General features: G+C 44.4%; 2 protein-coding genes across 4 annotated transcripts; both read right to left on the bottom strand.

Annotated features, from left to right (window-relative positions):
- Nucleotides 1–933: 933 nt before the first annotated feature.
- LOC139210676 (charged multivesicular body protein 4b-like) lies at nt 934–6,915 on the bottom strand. Of its 3 annotated transcripts, none has more exons than XM_070840788.1 (5): nt 6,634–6,915; nt 3,605–3,782; nt 2,870–2,984; nt 2,296–2,436; nt 934–1,955 (listed from the first exon to the last, which is right to left on the bottom strand). In XM_070840788.1, exons 1-5 carry the CDS (start codon nt 6,815–6,817, stop codon nt 1,899–1,901), a joined length of 675 nt encoding a protein of 224 aa, XP_070696889.1. In that variant the 5' UTR covers nt 6,818–6,915; the 3' UTR covers nt 934–1,898. The 3 variants fall into 3 exon arrangements, with proteins under 3 accessions (XP_070696889.1, XP_070696879.1, XP_070696897.1); XM_070840778.1 differs by having other exon boundaries at nt 934–1,963; nt 2,301–2,436; XM_070840796.1 differs by having other exon boundaries at nt 934–1,963; nt 2,310–2,436; nt 6,634–6,914.
- A 954-nt stretch (nt 6,916–7,869) lies between these two features.
- Nucleotides 7,870–9,769, bottom strand: LOC139219557 (ciliary microtubule inner protein 1-like). The gene is made up of 4 exons (XM_070851468.1): nt 9,673–9,769; nt 9,218–9,299; nt 9,000–9,095; nt 7,870–8,040 (listed from the first exon to the last, which is right to left on the bottom strand). The coding sequence occupies exons 1-4, from the start codon at nt 9,729–9,731 to the stop codon at nt 7,885–7,887; spliced, it is 393 nt and encodes a 130-aa protein (XP_070707569.1). The 5' UTR covers nt 9,732–9,769; the 3' UTR covers nt 7,870–7,884.
- Between the last annotated feature and the right edge of the window lie 9,807 nt (nt 9,770–19,576).

Raw genomic sequence — 19,576 nt, 5'->3', positions numbered from 1 at the left:
AAACACGATCCTGCCGCTAATTTAAGAGCCGGGGGTCTCGATGTCGACCACAGCGGACCGCTTCAGACCACATTCCTCTGCCACCAAATCACTGCAGCTCTTTGTTCAGATTTTAACAAAAACACACAGATTTCTTCTAAGTGGGATTATTTTTACAGTAGGATTATTAATTCATTCCTTTATTGCTTAAGTAGATTATGATACAGTCAGTAAGTCGACTGCTGGTGTGACCCAAAGGGGCCACCGCAGAGTTGGACCATTAAAACTGAACTAGAATTTAACAATAAAAAAGTGAGTTTACTCCGAAAGTTACACATAAAACAAACAGTTTCACTATTGAAGATAAAACATGTTTAAGTCTGCAGTTTACAACTTTAATGCCTTGGTCAGCAGCACGAGGTCAAAGGTCAGAAGCTTGTGTGAAACAGAGCAGGTCGACGCGTTTTCACTTCCCTCTGAGCAGATCTGTTCTGTTGAACCTTACATAACATACGTCCACTTCAAGTTCCTGTTTGATCCACTGACAGGCTCAGAGTGTTATTCTAAGTGTGTGACAGCATCATGGAAAGGATCCCTACAGAGAGAGACCTGGAAGATCCTTTTGGTTTAACCACAAACAGCACACACACCAGACTACATTCACTAAAACAGGGATTTTAGAGAACAGGACACAGGAGCTGCTGGTGTAGCTGCTGCCTCGATCGGTTAGTTTGTTTGTGTTATTGAGTGACTTTGGTGTTTTAAAGGGTCAGTTCAGACCCAACACAATATTTGTGTAACACACAATAACACTAACTAACTAACCAGATCACAGCAGCCGTAGAGGTAAAATTACTGTTTTTGTCAATGGAGTCTGGTGTGTTTAAAGAGAGCGATGTTTCTAGCAGCCTGAATACTTGGTGCCTGCATGAAGAGATGCAACGGTGGACAAGCTTGTATCCAATCAAAACTTTATTCAGATAAAGTCACAGGGCAACATGGCTGCCACATGAAGGACCTCTCTCTGGACAGTCGGAGGACAGAGGAGGCGTCTGAGTGCCATGTCAAACTGATTTCTTTAGTTTGTCTGCAAATGTGCGGACTGGGCAAAACAAAACAATACTCCCTGTTTCATTTACTCTATTTAAAGAGCATCTGTTGGATTGTGTATATTATTATTGTATATTTACTGTATATATAGACACACTCATATATATACAGTATATATACACAGATATGAGGTCACTGTGTCAAAAGGCTGAAAAGACTTCACACACTCACACACACCATCTTTAATTTCAGACAGGGTTGGATTTTCAGAAGTGCGTTAGAAAAAGTAAAGTCTGACTCCAGAACTGATAAAGAAAGGTAAAAGCTAATTTTCACTTATGGAAAAACATTCTTTTTTTTCCCAGAATAGATTTTTACATGAGATATGGCTGACGGAGGGATGTTTCTCTGCTGTAACACGTCGTCCTTCTGTAGTTTAACAGCAGTATTTCAGCGAGAGTCCGACTTAATCGATGTGCCGATGTGCCGATGGATCGCTCTCCCTTTGAAACATGCACTTGCACGCTTCATGCGCTCTTTTTCCTCGCAGAGAGAACCTGGATACACGTAAGCACGAGCAGCAGAAGGCAGGACATTCGCTCGACGGCCTTTAGAAACAGAAGAGTGTGCAGCCGCAGCAGAGAGATTCTTACTGGAACATTAATCGGAGCAGAAAAGCCTCGTTTGAAGTCAGTGGATATTTGCACGAGTGCATACTTTAGATATTAGAACCGAGGCTTTAGGAGGGGGCAGCGTGCCAGCAGCCGGCTCAGCAGCCCAGAGTCCCTGTCCCTCCCCCAGACGTCTGGGACCAGCAGCTCAGACGCAGACAGGAGGGGGGCGCCGGCTAACTAGCAGGACAAGCTATCTTAGTTAGCCGCCCAGGCCTCGAGGTCCGCCATGTCGTCTTCGTCTTCTTCCTCCTTCTTCTTGGCTGCCAGAGGAGAACAGAAACAGAAAAAAGAGAACATTTAAAGCCTGAATCATAATTCTGTGAATTCACAAGTGACAAAACGCTGGCTGGCGTTTCTCCTTTCTTCATGTACTTCTAGCAGTGGGGACTGAAAGTGAGCTACATGTTGAAGCTGGAGATAATATTTAAATCACCAATTTAAGTTCAGAACTTGCCTGAGAATTTTCACATTTTTAAGTTTTCTTCAGTATCAAAGTCTTACAGTGATGTCCGTCTGCATATCAAACAGGAAGTGCCAATAGTTTATCCGGCGTACCACTAATGGCATCAATCTGCCAAAAAGTTCGACAGACGGGACGTGTCCTACCTGGTTGAGATGGCAGTGATGTAGCCGGGACGCTGGGCAGAGGGACGTCCTCCGTTCCTTCAACTTCCAGAAGATTTTTGTCCAACTCTTCCTGTTCCAGCTCCTCAAGCTCAGCCATGAGCTCATCCTGCAAGGAGACAGAGATAGTCACATCTCAGGTGTTTAGATGGTGCCGTTACTCCCACAGCAGACCAGAGCTACATTCAGATCCCGGTTTTAAGTCCACAGATTTGGTTCCTGAGCTCTAGAAAGCTACCAGCAAAAGCCACCAGGCTCCAGTGGAAAAACGTGTAATTTAACCTTGCAGAACACGGGGGTTTGCTGTGCCGCTGCCTCAGTCAATGAGCTAAAACATTAGTTAAAATCTGAACTAATCATTTAAAAACACCAAAGTCACACAATAAGACAAGTACCCTAACTGATCGAGGCAGCGTTAGACGAGCACCTCCTGTGTGTTCGGCTGGGTAAAATCTATGTTTTTGTGAATGGAGTCTGGTGGGTTTGTAGTGAGCACAGATGGAAAAACAGTCCCCCCCCCCCCCCGTCTGTTTGCTTCTCACCTCGTCGAACTCCTGTCCGAAACCGATCGGTCTGGAAATGACATCTGAGATCTCCTGAGCCACTTCCTGCTGCTCTGTGATTTCTGCCATCAGATCGTCCACTTTGTCGATGTCCCTGTGAAAGAGGAGGACAGACAGGCAGACAGACAGACAGATGACGTGTGTGAAACATGTAACATAAACCAACGATGGACTGTTCAGATTATTTGATCTTTTGGCTAAAGGACAACAAGGGATGAAAACAAACAGCTGAGATCAGAAAAGAACAGATTACGAGCTAATAACGAAAGATTAAGGGTTGTTCAGATTATTTTCATACTGTCAGTATTTTAAAAAAAAGTGAGCACCATATTTAGAATATTTCCACCTCATTACATCACCGTCAGAAAGACTTTCAGAGGGGAAACTGAAGCTGTTATCTTCTCTCACTACAAAGCCACCAGACTCCACTGATAAAATTTGAATTTTTTCCCTGCAGAACACAACAGTTCACTGAGCAGCTGCAGCCTCAATCAATGAACACACACATTAGTTCAGATCCACACTAAACATTTAAAGCACCAAACTGACACAGTAACACAAATAAACCAACCGAGCAAGGCAGCGTTAGATTATCACTGCCTGCGCTCTTCTAGGTATAATTGATGTTTTTGTGAATGGAGTCTGGTGGGTTTAAAGTCAGCTCTTGTCCTGCAGAGATACTGAACCTGTGATTTGTCTCTACGTGTCTCTTACATGTTCTGGTGTGCAGCCTTCATGGCCTCGGCTGCGAAGCCCATGTTCTTCAGCACTTCCGTGTTGGTGTTGGCGTTCTCTAGCGCCTCCCTCTGGAACTCGAGGGTGGACAACGTCCCGTCGATCTGAGTCAGCTGCTGCTCGTACCGCTTTTTCCTCTTCAGGGCCTGCAGAGCAGCTGGACACAAAGACAGAGACAGTTCACTGACGGGACCGCGGACGATTAAGTCCTCACTACAGAGACACCAGATTTAACTAACTAACTCAGATCAAAGTCAGTTTTATGTTTTTAAAGCCATTAGTTTTTTTTGTGCAGGACTATTTGATCCAACAACTCACCTGTACCGACTTGCTTAACTAGTTTATTTAACAATGTCTGACGTTTTAACCAGAGACGGCTTAGTAAAGAGTCACTTCCTGTATCTGTGTCAGGTGGTTTGGCCTCTTCACAGCAATACATTGCTTAGTTATTGTACCAGGAGCTCAAAATTACCGTATTGTGATGAAACTTGTCTTGTTCTGTGAGGTAAAATAAGTTTCTGTCAATGGAGTCTGGTGTGTTTGAAGAGAGTGATATAATGGTTGTTTCAGGTTTCTGGGCCTTTTTTTTAACCCAGAAACATATCACTGTCTCTGAAGCCACCAGACTCCATTGAGAAAAACATTCATTTTTACCCCAACCGAACGCAGGAGTTGCTGATCTACTGCTGCCTCAAATAGGTGAGTTTGTGTGACTTCTTGTGTTATTTTGGGTTTTAAAGACATAGTTCAGATCCAAAGCACTGAGCTAAAAAAAGACAGTCACAGCTCCTGGAACAGCAACGTCTGTGTTCTGCCAGGCAAAATGACTGTTTTTGTGAAAGTAGTCTGGTGTGTTTAAAGAGCGATATACAAACGGCTGCTTGTGGTTAAACTAAAATGCTGTCAGACACTTAGAATAACAATCTGAGCCCGTCAGTGGCTAAAACAGGCACTTTTAGTGGACCTACTTTGTCATTTAGACACCAAAATATGTAGAAATGTGGCCCAGATTTAAAAGCACAGGAGTTCAGGCCTCTCCTGAGGCTCTAAGGCTGCTCATATGGACTCAACAACACAGGCGTGCTTGAAAAGTGATCAGTAAAACCTTAAAATCTAATCAGCGGTTGGTCTGGTCGACCCGGAGCCAGACAGCAGCTGACGGTTCCAGTTTCATCAGATTGTATCAGGACTCGGCTCTATTCCTGGGCTGATAACACGGTTAGCTAACATCACACAGATCGTTAGCAGGTCCTCTGGGTTCACGGCTGCTCTCAGCCCCGAGCTCCCTTTAATGCTGTGACCCTCTGTGTTTCCTGCCGTCCTTTTCTACTCATCACAACCTCAGTGATGAGCATAAGTCAAGACGTTCGTGCATTAACCTGTTGGTCTGCTGTGGGTTTAACTACAGGAAATGATGCCTACAGCATATTTATCTCTCCATTAGCCCCCCTGGGAAATGAAACCAAAGCTGAAGAGCCTTTTTAAAAACACCTCCAGAGTTATTACTGCAGCGTCGGTATGTTTACCACCAGGAATTTACTGACTGTGTGTGCCGTCGTTTGATAAATGAAAGTAACAGACAATGCAGAACATCAGGTTTCAGGGCTGGTCGACACAGTTACTGCAGCCAAAAAAGGAAGTCTCTCTGGATGACAGTAACTTAAAGGTCCTGTGCTCCGCTCTGTTTCCAGGTCCATGCTTGTATTTAGAGGTCCGACTAGAGCAGGTTTACACGCTTTAATGTTCAAAAAACGCGCTATTTTCCTCGTACAGTGGCAGTCAAACAGGCTGCGTTTCTTCTTCTGCTGCTGCTTTAAATGTGTCTCTAACAGGATCCAACAGGCTGCGTTTCTTCTTCTGCTGCTTTAAATGTGTCTCTAACAGGATCAAACAGGCTGCGTTTCTTCTTCTGCTGATTTAAACGTGTTTCTTGGATGTACTTCCTGCTTTGTTGTGCTGCACCTACAGACAGCAGCTAAAGTCAAAGTCCATCCCAGATGAACCTCTGGTCTTCCGTGGTGTTAAAAACCCTCTGAGCGGCTGACGTCTGGCCTGGTGCCCCCCCATTAGAGAATAATACTGATGTGCTGCTGGAATATACCACTGACAGTCTGCATGGGGGCTTTTATTTTGAAAACTGAGCTGATTCTCTTTGCCGTTTGTCTGTCTGTCTGTCTGACTAACTTTAATTGTAATAATTTAAAAGATACTAAAAAGTACATTTTGAATAATATGGGACCTTTAACCCTCAGAAATGAAATTAATTGTGAGTTTGAAGTCCTTTTTTCCAGGTCAGCTGTTTGCCAGCTGGTGTTTACACACAGAGAGGACTTTAATGAGAGCAGTCTGCTGGTCATGCTTCATGGCAGCTGAAGCTCGACAGTCTTATTACTGACTCTGAGGCTCAGCAGGAGCCTGTCCCAGCATGCACTGGGTGAGGGCCGGTCTGCGTCCTCTCCTGCTCCCCGGCCTGGACCAACAGCGGGCCGCAAGGGCACAGATACAAAGGACCGAACCTGCCTAACATGACAAAGCACTTCCTGTTTCACCTGGATACCTGGATGACATCACAGGCCGCTGCTAGTTAGGCTGGCAGAACTTGAGAGAAGCAGGTGACAGACGCAGGATGTGTGTGTCAATGTCACAGAGACACAGGTTATAAACATCAAGTACAGTAAAGTAATATTAGATGTAATTTCTGTGTAAAACATATCAGGATACTTATAATTACACTTTAAGTTGACGTCCGTGAACGCAGCACCGTCTGTTAACAGCTCAATGACGAGTTTAGTTGGTCAAACTTGACTAACTCTCTTCTCTGTATGATTGACTTAGTTAGTTAGTTAGTTAGTCCGTCGCACTATGGGGTCCGACGGCCGCGTGGGCTCACCTGTGTCAGGTAGGCAGCCCAGGTCTTTGGTTAGCCTACTGGCTAACTACCTGACTAACTAACTAACTAACACAGTACCGTAACCAGCGATTGGACTAGTTAAGTCCAGTCTGCTCACCTCGTTTGTTTTTCGTGCCGTTCTTCTTCGCCGTCATGAGCTCCTGCTCGATCTTCTTCTCCAGAAACTCCTGTTTCTTGGCCAGCATGTCTTCGGTCTCCCGGAGCCGCTGGACCGCCTCCTGGGGGGTCGGCCCCTTCCCTCCTTTCCCCCCGCTGCCGAACAACTTACCGAACAGCGACATGCTGCCGTTCACCGGGAACAATAACGGCTGGAAGCTCCGCTGTTCGTTAACTCAACCACCACGTCCGACACACCGGAAGCTGGGCGTTGTTGTTGTTCTATCTACTTCCGCCTTCCCTCACACGTCTCGTGATGTCATTACGTCAGCGCCATTGCGTTACTCATGTGTCATACTTCCGGGGACTTTCCCCTCAGAGCTCAGATTTGCTCCTATAATCACTTTAATGATGTTAACGTTTATTTACTATGTTTGGATTCTGATTTTATACATTTATCTAATGTTATTGATATCTGCTTTATTTATGCTTTGGAATAGTGAATTGTTGAGAAACCAGCTGAATGTCTATAAGTTTATTAAAATTCTCAAATTTTTAGGCTGGTCATGCCTAAACCTAACCAAACAGACACAAAGGTCTTTCTTCTTTACAGCCTGTGGGCACCACAGCTGCTCTATAACTGCAAAACCCAGGGCATGGTGGGAAACATCCGGCTGTCGCCTGAGAGCTGAATGGCTCCTTATTCTCTGTGATTATATTTAACGCTGGATTGTATTAGTCTCAGTTCTTACAATACGAGTGTCGACAAAGTGCTCTATAAGGCAGACATACAAAGGATTGAATATAAATGACCATAAATCAGTAAATAAAGATGATAAGAAAGCCTTGCTGCTCCCCCTTCCTCTGTGCAGCCTCTGCATGACGCTGTTAATTCAGTCATTCAATTTCTTAAACGTAGGGACTGTATCACTTCTTACAAACCAAATAAAAACTACAAACTCAGGCCGCTGTGAGAAGTAGATTTATTGTTGTGATGAATCTAACAGGATGTAAATATTTCTGTGACTTCCTGTTTTGTTTTTTTAAAGGCTCCTGGAAACTGTCCGACTTGACCCAAACACACCCTTTTGTCTCCTCGTCCACTTTCCAGACGCGGAGCATCTCATCTCGAGTGATGCTACCGCTAACTGATGCTAACAAACACTAATAAAGAACAGCAGAACATTTAAATCTGTGACGGTGGGTTTCATGTCTTTATTTAACGCCAACGCCTCTGTTTCCCTGCTCCTGGTCAGCTGCAGGCGTCCCGAGGCCAGCCCAGCACCTTTAGAAAACTACGCCTCCCATGATGCACCTGGCCGTGCTGCTCCAGCTGGAGGCGTGAGTGAGCTGAGCGCCAACCAATCAGGGCCTGAGTTGTCTGAGGAACTGGAGGAGAAGGGCCAACCTAGATAGATAGATAGATAGATCGATAGATTGATAGATGAAATGAAATGTGCACTACTGTACACAGAAGCTAACGTTAGCAAGCGTGGCGTCAGCTAGCTAAATAACACACTAAATAACAGGCAGAGAAGAAAGGTGGAAATGCTGAAACAAAAACATGAGATTGGTTGACATTACTCCACATCACTGGAGCGTCTCACAGAGTCAATATGGACTGATCGATTAGATAAACTGGAGGCGCTTCTGTTCTGTCAGACGCTCGAGTGATGGACGTCCAGACCACTTCCTGTGTGGACTGTCCTCCACGGGAGGTTTTTACAGCCTGTGGCCGTTATTTTTGGCTAAAAGACATTATTATCGGGGTCTAGAGGCCACCAAGCTTAAAATCTAGCTAGCAAGCACGACAGAACATAGCATTAATGCAAGAAATGTGAGGCTGTTGGGAATATAATATATAATTTATTTTCTTCAGACATGAAATCACCAAGAGAAACGCGACACAACTAAAATGACAAAATATGAACTCACTGCCCACCAAATAATTAACTTTGGAGGCTTGAGTCATTTCTGAAAACATCAACAACACAACGTGGTAAACACGGCGTCATTTGAACAGCATGGACGTGAAAACACTGATTGATCGGAGACAATCATCACTTGTGCACAAACCCGTTGTTTTTAAATGGCCGAGCTACCGTTATAGCAACCGTAATTTTTTTAATTCACTCAACCCCGATTTTAAAAAATGCCAGCCGTCATGGCAGTTTCACAAGGTGTCGCTATGACGACTACAGTTGAATCCTGCGGCACGCAGAGGAAAATGAGAACCAGGAAAGTGGAAGTGATGTTTTATTTCATTTTCTCAGGAGGTGAGGCAACTCCCTGGTCCTACTTTTGATTTTGATCTTTCAAAATCGAAATCAATAGATAGATAGATAGATAGATAGATAGATAACATACGTTTGTGTATTTTTCTGGGGGGGTCAGAGGTCGTGTTGCCAGGTGATGGGAGGGCGTCACTTTGACCTCTTTCAGCTTCACACTGTCCCTCTCAAACTGAGAAACAAACAGCAGATTGAATATCTACACATTCTTTCCTTTCAAGACAGCAGTTTCTATACGTGTGTGTTCTTCTGTGTGTGTGTGTGTGTGTGTGTGTGTGTGTGTGTGTGTGTTACCTCCTTGTATGCCTCAGTGAGGAAGCCCCACTTTCTGGGCCAGACTTCAGCCGAATCCTTCTCAACTTTAACGTGTGCTTTCCTACACACACATTATGAAGAGACACATTTTAAGACGCTTTTTACCAGAAACTCTTTGCACTTCGTCTTTCTAATCTACTCGCTACTTCACAAAATCTCACAAATGTCTTGCAAAAAAAGTGGCGCTCCTCGTTTTCTCGATAACTTTTCTCACCGTAACAGGATCAGTTAGTCAGTCAAACCTTGTTTCTTATACACAAAGTTCATGCAGACGAAGATAAAGAAGAGAAGGGTCCAGAGGAGAGAGTGGAGGGCAGCGATACTAACAGCAGGATGTAACGCACATTTTGTGTGTTTAAAAGAAAACATTCAGAAGTTATTTACACGTAGCGTGAAGAGCAGAGTGAGAGAAATCAGACAGCAGCAGCTTTTACCAGATTTCATCCTGATGCACGAAGTTGATGCGTTCAGATGTTCGCTGTGTGTCCGCCATCTGTCCTGGCCTGAGTGTGTGTGTGTGCGTGTGTGTTTCTCTGTCCAGCTAATGTTTCACCTGTGTGTAATTCACACTGACAGACCTGTTTACCGTCGCCGTGGAGACAGCGTTCCCTGACACATACATGTCTTCCTGTGTGTGTTGCCGTGGTGACGGTGGGATGGAGCCACTGGAGCTCAGACAGCTCTGTGTGTTCAGCCCCAGCGACCGTCAGACGAACTGTCACGCTATCAGCGAGAGCGATTTTAACCCAGCGGGGTAAGAGGATGCACGCGACACCTGTGGTCGTCCCCTGACCTTTCCTCTAGCGCCACCAGCAGGTCAAAGCACAGCAGCCTCAGTGCAGCCTCACAGAGCTGCTGGCAGGGCAGGAGTTTCACTGAGCGATGGCTCGGCAGCAGCATGTCAGACGGGATCATTAAAAATAAATGTGTTTGTTGATGAAGAGGCCAAACACTGAACCCCAGAGTGAAAGTTTCAGTCACGCTGGTGGAAACATCCAATTAAATATCCATTTCCCTGTTGGCACAGTCACAGCTAACTCTGTTACTCTACTGTTACCACCAAAACTGTTTACCGCTAGCTCACACTGTATGTGTACTGTTACAGCTAGCTGCTAACTCAAACTATTAATGCTAACTCAAACTGTTACCGCTAACTCAAACTCTTAATGCTAACTCAAACTGTTAATGCTAACTCAAACTGTTAATGCTAACTCAAACTCTTAATGCTAACACAAACTCTTAATGCTAACTCAAACTGTTAAAGCTAACACAAACTGTTAATGCTAACACAAACTGTTACCGCTAACTCAAACTGTTAATGCTAACTCAAACTGTTAATGCTAACTCAAACTGTTAATGCTAACTCAAACTGTTAAAGCTAACTCAAACGGTTTCTGCTAACTCAAACTGTTAATGCTAACACAAACTGTTAATGCTAACTCAAACTGTTAATGCTAACTCAAACTGTTACCGCTAACGCCCAGTAAGAAAACAACTAAAAACTATTTATATTATAATGAATTATTGATTTGTGAGCTACAAAAACTGGCACGAATACAGCAATAACATGGACGACCACAGTGATTCTCCTTAAGGCAAAGACACCTTAAACCAACAACTACACAGCAGTGAACGTCATGTTTTATAACAACCACCAGGTGCTAAATGTGGACATTAAAGCTACAGGGAGCCTGAATAATGACAGAAACATGTGAGTGAAGCAGCTGCTGAGAGACACCAGCTGGCTGCAACATGAGGCATACTGAATGGGTCAGATGATTAGCTACTACATCCTGCCCATGAAGTCTACAAACACAGCAGGGCGTCTTCAGAAATCCTCCACTGCTGCTTCAGTCCACTGGGCGTCACTGCTGGACACCTCATCTGATCTGAAGCTGTTCTTTCTCTTTGCTCACATGAAAAGCACCAGACTTCATTCACAAAAACGGTAATTTTACCTCCCAGAAAATGGGAATTTGTTGTGCTACTGCTGCAATGATCATTGAATTATAATGTCAGTTTGGATCAGAACTAAACATTTAAAACATGAATGTCACACAATAACACAAACTAACTAACTGATTAAGGCAGTAGTTGACCAGCAACTTCTGTGCTGATTGAGGTAAAATTGCTGATTTTGTCAATGGAGTCTGGTCTGCCACCCACTGTAGGTCATAAACCAAATATGGACAAGTGCCTCATATAAGCTTCACAATTTGAATAATCTCAACTATCCTTTTAAGGTTAGGTCTCACCTAAGCCGAATCAGTTTCCAGAGGATTTACATGATCAATACTGCCAGGTAAAGGTAGGTGATGGGATGGTGTGCAGAAAAGTTTTTATCCTCCCTATCTCACTTTCATTTCTGTCAGAGTGCAGCTGGAAACAGCTTCACCTGTCCTTTCGGGACGACCAGGTGCATCTTGTTACGCTCAGTGTACTATCTCAGGTGTGCACGCTCTCAGGTAAGTCTATTCTTTGGCTACTTATTTGTTATTTTCTTGCTTACGAATATTTAGTTTTGCATAATTGGTATTTTTGTTGTTGTTTGTTGGACACCTGATGTCATGTATGTAGGAAGGTAGGATTTTTACCAGGCAGAAGAAGCCACGATTTATTAGTTCTTAAGAAAATAAACCATTATACTTTATGAATAATCTTAGTAAATAAGCAGGATGATGTTGGTGGTTTTTAGTTTAATGTGTCTGCAGTACGCCCACAGCCCATTAGGGGGCGATGGGCACCCATCTTTTCTGCACCATGCTGGAGTTCACAGCGAGGAGGACGTCCAGCCTGAGGTCACCACAGGATCAGAAGTAGAGACGGACATGACTGCAGAAGAAGGAGGAAATGAAAGAAGAGGGAAGCAGAGAAAGAGACGTACAGCCACTCAATAATAATAATAATAAAACATTTTGTTTATAAAGTGCTTTTCTTGACACTTTCCAAAAGGTTAAAAACACAAACTGAACAGATACTGATTACACATGAAAAGAGAAGAGTTTTGATCAGGGATGTGAACATGGAGCTCCAGAGGGAGGGGGCAGCTATAGAGACAGACCTGTCGCCCCAGGTCCTGGTCCTGGTCCAGGTCCAGGTCCGGCTCGTGCTCCTGCATATGGTCCTGTTACTTGGAAAAAACGTTATTAAAAATATGATGCTTCAGTTCCTAGATCTTCATCAGGTAAAATAAAGGAACAAAGCATTGCAGGTAGATAGCTGTCAGCCAATCAGTGCCACAGTCTGTATGTCTGCAACCAATCAGAGGGCATGATGGGACACGCCACCAATAACAATGGGCCACAAGTAACAACAGTTTAAATACACACATTAGTGCCGATAGTTTAAAATCAATTCATCCAAAATCATCCTCCATGATTACGATAATGTTAAAGTAGTGGTAGATCTCAGATATATCGTCACCCCATGAATAAACATCAAAATATCTACAAAGCAAAGACAGCCACATACAATCATAATGGTAAAAACAGGAAGATCATTCAAACCAGGATTTATTGGAGATGTAAAACGGGGCGTCAACGGCGTAGCGGTGGAGGTGGAGGCCATGACGGCGTATGATGTTACATATCAAATACACAGTTTACACCGTGTTGGCTAGTGAACCTCACAGGTGCTAGTTGGTGGTGGAGCCATGCTAGCTATTCCTCTCTGTTTCCAGTCTTCATGCTAAGCTAAGCTACGCTAATCACCTGCTAAAGGCCATGTGAGTCTTTCTCAGCAGAATGTTGTGTGGCTTCACATAAGGACAATATAAAGATGTGAGCTGAGGGGCCGCGTCTGTAAAAGTCTATAAATGGAGAAATGACTTCAAAAAGAGCTATTTGGGTTATGGACTGTTATGAATATGGATGAAAGCATCTCCCTCCATTTGTTTTATGTCTCAGACAGCTTTTCCTCTCGAACAGGTGGAGGATTTAAAGATAAGATAAAAATAATTTTATCACCTTCCCTCCTCTCTTCCTTCTTCGCCTCTTCTCTCTCTCTCTCTCTCTCTCTCTCAGGTGTGATCTGTGTGGGGAGTTTCTGTCTAGACAACCGATTATACTGAGTAATGAGGCAGGGAAGGAGGGGGATGGATGGTGAATGAAGAAAGAGAGAGAGGGAGAGGGAAAAGAGAGGTGTCGTGTCAGACACAGAGAGAGAGAGAGAGAGAGAGAGTATACAATCACATTATACAGTCAAAGAATGGACTGGATCAATATAATAATGAATATGCATATATGACACCTGTGTGTGAGATACATCATGTAACCCCTCTGCAATGTGAGATCTGATCTTAAAGGGACAGTTCAGATTATTTAAAGCGTAATGGTTGCATGAGGCACAGACCAGACTCCATTGACAAAAACAGTAATTTTACCTCACAAAACATGACAGTTGCTGGTCCACTGTTACCTCAATTATTTAGTTTGTTTGTGTTATTGTGTGGCACTTGGGGGTTTTAAAGGGTTATTTCAGCTCTGAACTGAAATGTTAGTTTATTGGTTGTGCCAGCAGTAGCACAGCCGACTTATGTTCTACATGGTAGAAATTACTGTTTTTGAGAATGGAGTCTGGTGGGATTGAAGTGAGTGAAGAGACTAAGAATGGCTTCAGTTCCCTCTCAGAGTTGGCTGTTTGACAGCTGATGTTGATTTATTTTTTTTTATTATTTAGGCATGTCCTGCTGCCTCTTTCCACAGCTGTACATGGTTTAGCGTCCGTGCTAGCGTCTCAGTTTCAGTGTAACAATTTTTACAATATTTTCACTGCCTTACTTACAGACAGTCCTTTCTGACAGTGAATTGAAGCCGCTCTCTCTCAAATCTTCGCTCACTTTGAAGCCACCAGACTCCATTCACTAAAACAGTAATTTTACCTTGCTGAACACAGGGGTTCGCTGTAGCTACCACTGCCTTGATAAGTGAACCAATAAGTTATCTTGGATCTGAACTGACCATTTAAGACACCAAAGTCACAGAATAACACAAACAAACTACTCGATCGAGGCAGCAGTAGACCAGCCGCTGACATGTTCTGCAAGGTAAAATTACTATTTTTATCAATGGAGTTTGGTGACTTTGGAGGGAGCAAAGATAAGGAAAACAGTTTCCCATCTAAAAGGGTTGTTTGGTGTAAAGTGGTGAAAATATTCTAAATAAAGCGTAAAGGCCAGGAGAGACTCTTCACCATCACGCCTCATCACTCTTCACCTTCATCACACAAACAGGCTGAGAGACATCAGACCTGCTACACTATAATCTGATTAGTGTGATCATACAATGACATCATTAAATCTATCACACACACACACACACACACTCACACACACACTCCTGCACTGAACCAGACTGTGTGTGTGTGTGTGTGTGTCTGTAAACGTGTAATATGTCTGTCTGAAACCTTTATGTGTCTGCTGCGTGTAGTAAACACTGTGTGTGTGTGTGTGTGTGTAGCCCTCTTGTAATCGTCTGAATTCGTCTCGCCTGCTCTGATATTAAAGCCATTAAAGGGAAATTCCACTACAAAATGCCTCATCTTTACCACATGAAATATTTATAAGCCCAAAACACACACACACATAAAGATACACACACACACACACACACACACACACACACACACACACATAAAGATACACACACGTGGTTTTACTGTGACCTCCTTCATGTAATGACTTTTCATTGCTGTCTGAAACTAGTATGGAGCTTAAACATTTCAACATGAGATTAACAGTTTAATAAGTAACGTGAGTTCGTCAGAGCGCCTGAACGTCGTTCTCTTTGGGAACAAATGAAGGTCTACGGAGAAAAGGCTTCTTGGACTCGTCTGGGACTCGAACTTGGACTTGTGTGGGACTGAGACTTGGCTTTTTTCTGGGACTCGTGTAGGACTCGTGTGGCGCTGGGACTGGGGTTTGTCTGAGACCTGTGTGGAACTTGAACTCCTTTGGGACTTGAACGCATCCTGGACTCGTACTCATGTGGGACATGGACTTGTATGGACTCGGACTCGGACTCGGACTCGGACTCTGACTCGTGTGGCACTGGAATTGGGATTTGTCTGAGACTTGTGCAGAGCTTGAACTCCTTTGGGACTTGGACTCATTTTTTGACTTGGACTCATGTGGGAGTCAGACGAGTCCAGGTCCTGGTCTCAGACAAACCCCAGTCCCAGTGTCACACGAGCTCCAGACGAGTCCGAGTCCCAAAGTAGTCCAAGTTCTTCCAGGCGAGTCCGACTCATCTTTGACTCGTGTGTTTGACAGACACACGCTATGTTGCGTGTCGGCGTGTTCGTCCGAAGGTCTTTGGCGTGATGACTGTCATTAATGAACTGTGGTTACTATGGAGATGACCGTCTGTGGTCTCACTTCCATCTTCTGTTTCTAATCTTCTTTTCTTCATCTTCCTCCTTTTCCACATGGCTCCTCCTCATCCTCCCGTCCTCCCCCGTCTCCCCCAGCCTCTCCTCCCCCTTGTGTTTACAGCACAGTCTCCTCCCAGCTGAGGACATTTTTAATAGTCTGCTGCGTCTGGCCTCAAACAGCAGCGGGGGAGTCGGGGTGGGCGAGCAAGGAAGAGAGAGCAGACACGGGGGGAGTTTGGGGGGGGGGGGGGGGGGGGGTAAAGAGGGGTGAGAGAGGGTGAGATAATGAGATAGAAAGAGGATGAGAGAGAGAGGTGGATTTGTTATTCTTGCAGGGTGTTTCACCGACACACAGACAGACATTACCTCACACAGCTGCTGCAGCCACAGTGTGTGTGTGTGTGTGTGTGTGTGTGTGTGAGAGAGTGTGTGTGTGTGTGTGTGTGTGTGTGTGTGTGTGTGTGTGTGTGTGTGTGTGTGAGAGAGTGTGTGTGTGTGTGTGTGCGAGTGTGTGTGTGTGCGAGCAGCCAGACCTAAACCTGTTCATAATATCTTGGAGTGCAGGTTTTGGTCAAATGTCGTTTCTACGTGGTGGGTAGAAAACTGAAAATCTCACGTTAGCGTTTAAGGACATCATGTGATCTGGATGAATACTGGGTTCTGATTGGCTACTGGGTGTCCGTTAAAAAGTGGAAATTGACAATGGACTGTCTGGCTGGAGTAGCCAAGCTCGCTGATTTCCCGTTGCTGTGGAAAATCAGGAAAATGCAAACATTAGCCCAAGTTAGCACAAACATTAGTCAAATTTAGCATAAGCATTAGCCCCAGTTAGCACACACATTAACCCCAGTTTGCATAATCATTAGCCCCAGGTAGCACAAACATTAGCCTTAGTTTGCACAAACATTAGCCCAAGTTAGCACAAGCATTAGCCCCATCAAGTACAAGCATTAGCTTCAGTTAACATAAGCATTAGCCCCAGTTAGCAGATTAGCCCCAGTTAGCACAAACATTACCTCCAGTTAGCATAAGCATTAGCCCCAAGTTAGCACATTAGCCCAAGTTAGCACAAACATTACCTCCAGTTAGCATAAACATTAGCCACAGTTAGCAAAAGCATTAGCCCCAAGTTAGCACATTAGCCCAAGTTAGCACAAACATTACCTCCAGTTAGCATAAACATTAGCCACAGTTAGCAAAAGCATTAGCCCCAAGTTAGCACATTAGCCCAAGTTAGCACAAACATTACCTCCAGTTAGCATAAACATTAGCCACAGTTAGCAAAAGCATTAGCCCCAAGTTAGCACATTAGCCCAAGTTAGCACAAACATTACCTCCAGTTAGCATAAACATTAGCCACAGTTAGCAAAAGCATTAGCCCCAAGTTAGCACATTAGCCCCAGTTAGGCAGCTCAGTAAGCTCCTTTGCTCTGCAAGGAAAAAATCATTGTTTTTGTCAATGGAGTCTGGTAGCTTTGATGCTAGCTTCAGTCAGAAAGGTCTGTGTGAAGCAGGGAAAATATTCTAAATGAAGAGCAGCGATGTTTAGTCAGCTGTTATTTTATGTAATGCTCCTCTTACCTGAACCCAAGACCCCCCCCCAACACACACACCTGTCTGGACGACCATAAAGATGTAAGAACACACACACACACACACACTTGTGAACACACTGTACACAAACTGCAGGAAGAGGGGGATTGCTCAGGCCTGCCATTTTTCACTGCAGGGCTAAAGTCAGATTAGTGCTCGTCTGTCTGTCTGCTTTCACGGAGAAACACACCTAATCCCTGGTTTATCCCACCTGCAACGGGATTGGCCGCCGCCGTAGACCCTCATGGCCATTACCCCAAACACACACCTGTGCCGGGAGACGGAGACAGACACAACAAGAAGCAAGGAACAGGAAGAGCATTTTAGTGCTGCTGCTAACTGCTAACAAGCGTTAACCTTTAATTAAAGGATAATGCTGGTGTTTTAAGCCCTGGCCCTATTTGTACATCTCCTGGTGTCTAAATGACTGAGAGGTACTGAAAGTGTTGGAACTGGTACACAAACAGCCATCATATCACTGTTTTCAAAGATGCCAGACTCCATTGACAAAAACAGTAACTTAACAAGGTAATTGTTGGTCCACTGCTGTCTCGATTGGTTACATTTTTTCTGTTTTTGTGTGACTTAAATGTTTTAAAGAGTTAGTTTGGGTCCAACACGATGATGTGTTTAACACACAATAACATAAAAAGACAAACTGCTCAAGGCAGCAGCAGAGCAGCAGCTCCTGTGTCCTGTGAGCTAAAATCCCTGTTTTAGTGAATGTAGTCTGGTGTGTGTGCTGTTTGTGGTTAAACCAAAAGGATCTTCCAGGTCTCTCTCTGTAGGGATCCTTTCCATGATGCTGTCACACACTTAGAATAACACTCTGAGCCTGTCAGTGGATCAAACAAGCTCTTTTAGTGGACCTACTGTGATCAGGTGCAGTTGTCCCAAAGGATCACGTTGCAGCCATTGCAGCCCGTTTGGTGGCTGCTGGCTGAGGTGATCTACTGGACCAGTTCTGGCTGAGGTGATCTACTGGACCAGTTCCAACACTTTTACTACCTACCAGTCACTCAGACACCAGGATGTGGACACAGAGGAACCACACACCTGCATCACACAATAAGCTCAAAACCATAATTGTAAATAAGCACAAAGATCCATGATTTGGTCGTGGGTCTATAAACTTGTACCTCAGGGTGCATATTCTGAGCACCACAGGGACAAAGATGAAGAGAAACACTCAGACGAGCAGAGAAAGAGCAAGTCTTCCACCCGGTGATTCAGCCCTCAAAGGCAGCGTGCGATAAAGAGACAAAGAGTGACCACACCTGGGTGTCCGTTCGGTGACTCAGACCCTTCAGACGGTAAACTGACTCACCGCCAGCTCAGAGGTCTCTGTCTCAGCCTGCCGCCTGCACCGAGACCATCCAGGCCTCCCCCAGATGACACACACACACACAGACAGGAGCTTTTGTTACGTTAAAGGGGCAGTTCGGGTTCTCTGAAGTGTGTTTGTCTGAGGTCCTTCTCCAAAGTAAGTGTACTAGCTACAGTAGATGCACTGCTGTGGATGGGGAGGGGGCAGCAGGAAAATGGACCTCCTAAAAAAATGTGAACATTATATCTAGAATATTTTCACCCCTGCCACACAGCCCTTTTTGATGGGAAACTGAAGCTCTTCAGCCTGTCAGAGTGGTGTCACATGTGTGAGCGTCCAGCAGGGAGCAGCACAGGCGCTGCTGGAGCGAGTGGACCTGTTTTAGTTTATCTCACTGAAGTTTGGCTGCACGGTGCAGCCGTAGTCAGGACTCAGCATGTTAAAGGAGCCATGAGGGATATTTTAAAAATCAGCAGTCATGGATCTTTGCAGCAACAACGTCCATTATTTCATTCATAAAATGCAGCTTTGCAAGAGAAAATAAAATCAATTATTTATTTATTTTTACAAATAAGAACAATGAAACAATAAAATGATGTTAAAAACACCACTAATAATGAAAATAATGATAGTGAAGTACTTTATTATTTTTAGTAATAGTAATAATTATTAATAACAGTCTTTATTCGTATGGCCCCTTTCATACATGAAATGGTTCAAGTGCTTCACATGAAACAGAACATGAAAACATTAAAATAGAAATTATAGCATCAGTGAAACTGAAGATAAAGCTGACTTCCTTTCTCGTCGACTTCCTGCGACCAGGTGGGTCGACTTCCTGCGACCATCCTCGTCGACTTCCTGCGATCATCCTCGTCGACTTCCTGCGACCATCCTCAACGACTTCCTGCGACCATCCTCGTCGACTTCCTGCGACCATCCTCGTCGACTTCCTGCGATCATCCTCGTCGACTTCCTGCGATCATCCTCATCGACTTCCTGCAATCATCCTCAACGACTTCCTGCTACCAGGTGGGTCGACTTCCTGC

The sequence above is a fragment of the Pempheris klunzingeri genome, chromosome 2, assembly GCF_042242105.1.
Source record: "Pempheris klunzingeri isolate RE-2024b chromosome 2, fPemKlu1.hap1, whole genome shotgun sequence".
Lineage (NCBI taxonomy): Eukaryota > Metazoa > Chordata > Actinopteri > Acropomatiformes > Pempheridae > Pempheris > Pempheris klunzingeri.
Note: the sequence above shows the minus strand (reverse complement) of the source record. Positions and strands in the feature narration are given on the sequence as shown.